This window comes from Papaver somniferum, chromosome 5 (genome assembly GCF_003573695.1).
Source record: "Papaver somniferum cultivar HN1 chromosome 5, ASM357369v1, whole genome shotgun sequence".
Classification (NCBI taxonomy): domain Eukaryota; kingdom Viridiplantae; phylum Streptophyta; class Magnoliopsida; order Ranunculales; family Papaveraceae; genus Papaver; species Papaver somniferum.
Genome location: NC_039362.1, coordinates 212,462 through 220,639, shown reverse-complemented (window position 1 = coordinate 220,639; position 8,178 = coordinate 212,462). Strand labels below are relative to the sequence as shown.

Genomic DNA, 8,178 nt, shown 5'->3' with positions numbered 1-8,178 from the left:
GAATGACACGTTCGAGTAGCCCAATTCGCACAACTTTTGAGATCCAACCAGTGGTATTAGTTTCGTATCCAAATCGTTGTTAGAATATTTCTACTAATTAACGTTCGTGTTAAACTAATCGACTCATTAGCGGCTAAATCGTCTCTTGACTAGTCTAATAACGTTGACGAGCTTGAGGGTCCTTAAGGGGCGGACCCAACCCTATGCAAGGGTTGGCAATTGCACCCCTTAATTTCTTAAATATCTACTAAATGTTGAGTTTTTGAAGCCCATTAACAAAAATAATACATGCCAGCACCCCCTCAAAAACCCAACTGAATAGCAACTTCATTTCTTCGTCTCTCCCATGTACGTATGCTATTCACCAGACACTTTCTCCACTTAATTTTCTGTTGCTCTATCTCTCTCCTTTCGTCTCCTATTACTTCTATTTTATTTACATGTCTTTCTAATCACCATTTTCTCTTGGTCTCTATTCCTACAGTTTTTGTTTGTCTGTTCACTTTCAGTTTTGCAAGTTCCATCATGTACTGTTTTCAAGCTTAAGTCTTTTGCTCAAAGTCATTGCTCCAAAGTTCTGGCCAATGCCAAGTACCAAAATCTCAACATCATTTGAGACAATGAAAACATTTGAAAACTCATGGTGTTGCTTCTTCTCATCACCCATCAGCATAGTCAAGTGAGCATCTTGAAGACGATGTGGTAAGCAAGGCATCATCAAATATTCCTACTTACCAGTCACCATTTTCGTATATCTCAAGCTTGTTCTCTTGTTTTGCATGTCCTATTAATGGCAAAAATGGTGCGATTATTGCAACATGATATTCTTGGAGAACATGCAGCTGGATAATGCTCTTGGTCTACAGTTGGTATATGTGGATAATAATCTTCTGATGCAGTGATGCTGGTACTAATTTGGTCTTAGCTTTGAAACACTGGACGACGAGCTTATGGCTTGCATTTCCCGTAACCTTCATTCTTTAACCAAATTTCTCAATTTTACTCTTTCTATTTTCAGTTCCTAATTACCTTAATTTCATTTGGTTTAAATCTTTTTTTTTTTTATTTGCGGGCATACCCATTCATGCTTTAGAATTATTAAGTCTCGTTATCATGCGAATATACATCTTTTAGACTACTTTTATAACCAATTCTAGTATATGCACTTATCTCTTCCCTCCTTATAGCAGTTGATTAAGTATAGGTCTCTTTGATTTGAAGTGATTTTTTCTTTTTTTTGCTAATCTTTTTATTTTGGTGTATTTTTTTTCTTGCACCCCCTCTCTCAAAATCCTGGCTCCGCCCCTGCTTACAAATGCATTGACTCTATTATATTTTGCAGGTTCATTTTCCTCAAATGCGAGCACCTGGTGCAGTGGCACCTCTTCCATCAGGTATGACCGTTTTCGGCTTGCTCTTCTGCAGTTGTATTTTGCTCAAGGTACCCCAGGTCTGATTCCGTCCCAGCCTGATGGATATGGATTTCAGCCGCAACCACTGCGAGGATTTCGACCAGGTATCGGACCAAACTTTTTGGTGCCCTAACACCTTCAGAAACAGGGCCACCCTGGACAGATAACGGGTTTAAGAAGAGGTGGAAATGCACATCAGATACAGCAGCATATCGGTCAATTTATCAACATTTGGTAACTTGAAATTAGTTTTACCATTAGTCTATGATCTAATTATTTTCATGGAGCTAATCCTGATTAAGAACTCATTTTTGTTTAGTTACTTAATGATCTGTAATGATGACATTTGGTCTCTTCAGGTGATGCCAAGGAATTTTAATCAAAGATTCAGATGCATACCAAACTCCAGGAATGGGCTTGTAGACCCATCTGTGGTACCTCTGACTCCAATTATGACGTTGCCCCTTGATGCTTCTAGGGTACCTATAGCTACAGTGGAAGCACAGCGAGATGGACTAGTGTGTATTAAAACACTTTCGAAGCGGAATTTTGAGGGAGGTTAATAATGTTTGTGCTATGTTTTAAAAGAAAATCCTCTCTAATGTATCTGAACTTGAGTGCTAAATATAGTTTTCTAATGTGTATCTAGATTATAGAACCACAGGTTGCCATTCGTTTGCTTTTATGATACTAGAAGTCATAAAGAATGGACTTTTTGTGGTCTTTCGTGCACAAACTCAAACATATGGTGAATGGTGGATCATTTCTATGTTTTCCACAGCTCTCTAGTGTGTTAAGAGTTGGCAGAAACTCTTCATCTATCTGAATGTCTAAATTGTATACCCTGTTTGGTTGGTTTGTTTTCGTTTTATCAGTTGTAGTCTGTTCCTTGTGTTTCTAATGTTATTTGTATTGGGCAGGTGACAGAGAGAGGGGTTTGCTAATGCACATTTGAGAAGAGAATTCGTAAGTCTGATGTCGTTATCATGCCTGTGTTGTGTCAAGATGAGGCTCCTCCCTTTGACCCATTATTGGCCACACTCAAACCATGCAACAAGTGTGTTGCTGGTAAGAAGGATTCACCTGAAAAGGTATTTTTTAATCTTAACTTAGATGGTTAAATTTTTATGGATTGTAGAATTGCATGCCCATTTTTGACTTCTATTTGGTCCGAAATATCAGGAACACCCTGCTCACCGCAAGGTTACTGGCATGCTACTAGAGATGGATAAAACCGAAGTGCTCCATCTGTTAAGAGTCCCCAGATGCTTTGAAGAAAAAAGTTTCAGAAGCCATGGCCGCTTTGGAGCGTGCTAGACGCATGTTTCACCTGCCTAAGTTTTGATGGATAAAACTTAGGTATTACTTATAGGTATTACTTATAGTACCTAAGCAAATCAGATCTTTGTTGTATTCTCTTTTTGGTTTTATATCGGTTGTGCTTTTTTATTTTTGGTGTTACAGATTTCTTACAAATTGGTTTCATGTGAATTTTTTTCAGCGAATGGGAACAAACTCCACTTGGAAAGAAACCTGCTGTATAAAAGCAACTAAAGATCAAACTTAGCTTATATAAAGACTACTCTGTTTATTGATGTTTAGAAAATTACTCAAAACTAAACACAAAGCTCAAAATCTTTCTTATGATCATCCACAACTTTGGTGATTCATATATATAGGACTTTAGGATTTCCTTTTCTTAACCTCATTCCTTTACTACATGTATTTCCTTATCTTAGAACTAGTTGGAACCTAATTCCCTTTAGGAATACATACTAAGCTTTCCTTATTCTAACAAACTTGTTAGACTTAATGTTGAAGTTAATCCAACATTCTCCCCCTTAAGCTTCAACTGCGCTTGTGAAAAGTCTTGTACTCCTATCAATTTCCTCATCTCTTCAAACTTGATCCGAGGTAGTGCCTTTGTCAATATATCTACCTTCTGCTCAGTTCCAGGTATGTGTTCTACATTAATGACCTCCTTCTCAATGTTTTCTCGTATGAAATGATACCTTTTGTGAATGTGTTTAGTCTTCCCATGAAACACTGGATTCTTAGTGAGTGCAATTGTAGATTTATTATCAATCTTATGAGAACTTGCTCTGGTTCTCTTCCTTTGATTTCACCCAAAAGTTCTTGAAGCCATATTGATTGTTTAGCTGCTTCTGTTGCATCCATGAACTCAGCTTCACAGGATGAGAGGGCTACTGTGTCTTGCTTCTGTGAGCACCATGTGATAGGTGCCTCTCCCAGATAAAATATATGACTTGTTGTACCTTTTCCATCATCTTGGTCAATATTATGACTGCTATCAGTGTACACAACAATCCTCTTTGATCCTCCTCGACCATACTTCAGTCCATATGAGATTGTTCCTCTTAAGTATCTTAATATTTGCATCATTATGTCCCCATGAGACTTGCGTGGAATTTGCATATAATGACTAGCTACTCCCACAGAGAAAGCCAAGTCAGGTCTTGTGTGTAACAAGTATCTAAGACACCCGACGTTTCTTCTATAACTAGTTGAATCAATCTCTGCTTCCTCCAATGCTTTTGAAACTTTAAGTCCAAATTCCATTGGTATCTTTGTTGGATAACAAGTTTCCAGTCCCGCTTCCTGCAGAATTTTCTTTGCATAGGCTTCCTGCTTGATCTGAATTCCATCAACTCCTTGATGAACTTCTATGCCTAGATAATATGTGAGTTTCCCGAGATATGACATCTCAAACTTTGATGACATACTTATCTTGAACTCATTGATCACCTTGAGGGAATTTCCAGTCACAAATAGATCATCTACATAGACTGCAATTATTAGAAGTATTCCTTTTTCTTTTCTTCTATATACAGAAGTTTCTTTAAAACACTTAATAAATCTCATTCCTTTTAAGATTTGATCTAACTTCGTATTCCAGGCTCGAGTGGCTTGTCTCAGACCATAGAGAGCTCTTGATAGCTTATAAACTTTATGTTCTTGCCCTTTTACTTCGAAGCCTTCTGGTTGCTCAACATACACATCTTCTCTTAATTCTCCATGCAAAAATGCCGTTTTTACGTCTAGATGATGTATTTCCCATGAATTAGATGCAGCCTCTGCAATTAATAGACGTATTGTCTCAAGTCTAGCAACTGGTGCAAAGAACTCATCAAAGTCTATGCCTGACTCTTGTACATAACCTTTGGATACAAGCCTTGCTTTGTGCTTGTTAATTGTACCATCAGCATTTCGTTTTACCTTGAAAACCCACTTGAGACCAATCACTTTTACTCCTACAGGCTTATCAACTAAAACCCAGGTCTTGTTTCTGTTGATTGAAACAATTTCTTCTCTACATGCTTGTGTCCATTTAGGCGAGACCTTTGCTTCTTTAAAGTTTCTTGGCTCGTCATTAACAGACAACAATAATGTCTCACATTCCTCTGCTGCTTGAAGAACATAGTCCTCCAGATACTGTGGCTTTTGAGTCTGTCTTGTAGATTTTCGCAGTGGGATAGGTTGAGCAACTTGAGCTCCATCATTTTCTTCTTCATCATCTTCTTCATTATTCTCAGTGTTTTCAATGTTTTCTTCTTCTTCTTGATTGTCATTGTTATTCTCTTCAGTGTTGATGATTATGGGTCCTTCTCCTTCATCAATCACTTGTCCCCATCTCATGTGAAACATTCCTGGTTCCCTTCTCGGCTCATCAGTCGTTTCTCTCCAGTTCCAATTTTCTTTCTCATTAAATATAGCATCTCGACTCACTATTACTCTCCTTGTTGTTGGATTGTATAGCCTGTATGCCTTAGATCCAGGCTCAATTCCTAGATGCACAAGAGTCTGTGATCGATCATCCAGCTTCTTAAGAGTTGCAGAATCAATTTTTGCGTATGCTATGCATCCAAAAACTCTTAAATGGTCTAGGTTTGGCTTACTCTTACGCAAACTCTCGTATGGAGTCATATTGTTAAGAGCTTTTGTAGGTATCCTGTTAATCAGATATGTGGAGTGTCGTACAGCTTCTCCCCATAGGTAATTAGGTACCTGCATAGCTTTTAATGAGCTTCTCGTCATCTCCATTAGAGTTCGGTTTCTCCTCTCTACCACTCCATTTTGCTGTGGTGTATATGGTGTTGTAAGTTGCCTTTTGATTCCATTTAACTCACAGTATTTGTTGAACTCTACTGACGTGAATTATCCTCCTCTATCTGTTCTAAGCATCTTGACCTCCTCATTGAACTCCTTTTCTATCAGATTCTTGAGTACTTTGAATCTGTCAAATGCTTCACTCTTTTCTTTCATCAGGATAGTCCACATATATCTTGAGAAGTCATCTATGATAAAAAAATATGTATTTGTTATTTCCAAGTGTTTGTGGTGTAATGGGACCACATAAATCAGCATGAAGAAGCTCTAATGGCTTTGAGGCTCTGAATGTTGTTGCTTTTGGAAAAATTTGACGAGTTTGTTTCCCAACTAAACATGATTCACAGATTCTTGATTCATCGTTTATCTGTGGTAGTCCTTGAACCATCTTGTTTTGTGACATAGCTTTTATAGTTTTGAGACTTATGTGTCCTAGTCTAGCATGCCACTTCCATGACTGATCTTCAAGTCTTATATTCAGACACAATGGTCTTCCTATCATGAGACTTATCTTGTAGAGTCTATTATGTGATCGTAAGACTCTAACCAGAAGTCTTCCACTTGGGTCATGGACAGTTAGATAGTCTTGCCTCATTCTAACATCACATCCAACTTCTGTAGCTTGTCCTAGGCTTAGAATGTTGCTCTATAAGTTTGGAATGAAGTAGATGTTTGTGACAAGCTTCTGTTCTCCAGTTTTGCTTTGAAATAGGATTGATCCTTTCCCTTCAGTCTCTACAGAAGATCCATCTCCAAACTTTACTTTCCCTTTGATTTTCTTATTGAGTTCAGAGAAATAGTGTCTTTTGCCAGTCATGTGATTGCTGGCTCCATTATCTAAATACCAGATTCCTCCTTCTCCATCCTTAGAATCATAGTTCTTTGGTATTAATTTCTCTTTGTTTAAGAAAATCACTTCATGCATGAAAAGGGCTGTTTCTGCTTCACTTGTTTCATTCTTATTTGCTTCTTCAATCTTTTGTATTCTTTCAGGGCATACAGAGGAGAAGTGTCCTGGTTTATCACATCTGTAACAAATAATATTTGATCTATCATTCCTTTCTTTCCCTTGGTTTTGATCATTCTGACTTGTTATTCTATCCTGTGAGTTAAACCTTCCTCCCCTTCCTCTTCTGTTGCCTCTTCCACCTCTTCCACGACCTCTTCCTCTTGTTGTTGAAGCATTTGTTTGAGAAGAATTTGAATACAAAAGTTTTCCTTGAGTTTCTGAATTGTTATCTTCATCAAGAATTCTTTCCTCATAAACTTTTAATCTCCCAATTATATCTTCATAACTTGTTGTCTTTAAATACAAAACTTTCTCGAGAGAGGCTATGATATGGATGTACTTTGATCTTGGCAAGCTGTTGAGAAACTTCTTGACAAGCTTGTTTTCTTCAATAGGTTGTCCAAGTGATGCAGCTTTTGAGGCTATTTCTGATAGCTTTCTTGCAAAGTTATCAATAGCATCAGTTTCTTTCATCTTTATTCTTTCAAATTCAGACATTAAGGTTTGCAAACGGGCTTCTTTAAATCGATCAACTCCGAGATTTCGTGCTTTTATTGCATACCAGATATTTCTTGAAGTTTGTTGTTCACCAACTTGTAAAACAAGATACTCTGGTATTGCTTGAAATAGCAATCGAATGGCAATGTTGTTTTTGTCTGCATCATCTGTTCCAGGTTCAATTGTATCCCAAACCTTTTAAATCTTCATCAATATCTTCATTCTTATGGCCCATACCGTGTAATTGGTGGCATTGAGAATTGGGACTTGAATTGGTGGTGATGAGAACTCCTTTGCTCGCGAGGTGGAGTTCTTGTCTGGTGACATGGCTTGTTGTTGATAGGCTCACCAGTTTTTGTCTATGATCAACACTTGAAGCTTTGATACCAAATAAAAGAAACTAAAGATCAAACTTAGCTTATATAAAGACTACTCTCTTTATTGATGTTTAGAAAATTACTCAAAACTAAACACAAAGCTCAAAATCTTTCTTATGATCATCTACAACTTTGGTGATTCATGTATATAGGACTTTAGGATTTCCTTTTCTTATCCTCATTCCTTTACTACATGTATTTCCTTATCTTAGAACTAGTTGGAACCTAATTCCCTTTAGGAATACATACTAAGCTTTCCTTATTCTAACAAACTTGTTAGACTTAATGTTGAAGTTAATCCAACACTGTATATGTTCATGTTAAGGTAATAATTGCATATTAGTTAGTTATGGATTACCCCACTCTATTAGAAATAATTACTATATTTTTTCACAGAAAACAGATTGATTGAGCTAATATGATAAGGGTATAGTATATTATTGCTTTGAAATGTTATTATTGTGTGCAACTGCAAAAATAGGAGAAGTATGCATTTTGTGTATTGCAGGTATCTTATTCATCGAGATTCCTTGACATCTTCAAGTATGCCATTTCAACCAAGATGGAAGGGCTGAATTTAAGTCTAGGAGGCACTAATTACTCAGCTTTTTTTTTTGCTAAGGTAAACATTTTATAAATAGTTTACTTGGATGCTTAAAATTGTAGAATTATCGTTTCAGAAAGGTCTTTATTTTGTTTTCTTTGTATGCTTGTGGGTGTTGTTAAATTGTTATGTGAACTAATCTCTCTAACT

At 37.0% G+C, this 8,178-nt stretch overlaps 1 protein-coding gene across 1 annotated transcript; it reads right to left on the bottom strand.

The window, feature by feature from the left end:
• Positions 1 to 6,186: 6,186 nt before the first annotated feature.
• On the bottom strand, positions 6,187 to 7,374 carry LOC113277148. The gene is made up of 3 exons (XM_026526313.1): positions 7,285 to 7,374; positions 6,656 to 7,242; positions 6,187 to 6,526 (listed from the first exon to the last, which is right to left on the bottom strand). The coding sequence occupies exons 1-3, from the start codon at positions 7,372 to 7,374 to the stop codon at positions 6,187 to 6,189; spliced, it is 1,017 nt and encodes a 338-aa protein (XP_026382098.1).
• Positions 7,375 to 8,178: the final 804 nt, after the last annotated feature.

Excerpts from the sequence above, each read along its gene's own strand:
- LOC113277148 (XM_026526313.1), bottom strand. The coding sequence starts at position 7,374 with ATGTCACCAGACAAGAACTCCACCTCGCGAGCAAAGGAGTTCTCATCA. Across the intron at positions 7,243-7,284 it reads TCAATGCCACCAATTACACG|GTTTGGGATACAATTGAACC; the intron begins GTATGGGCCATA and ends AAGATTTAAAAG. Across the intron at positions 6,527-6,655 it reads AGAAGAGGAAGGGGAGGAAG|AATACAAAAGATTGAAGAAG; the intron begins GTTTAACTCACA and ends ATGCCCTGAAAG.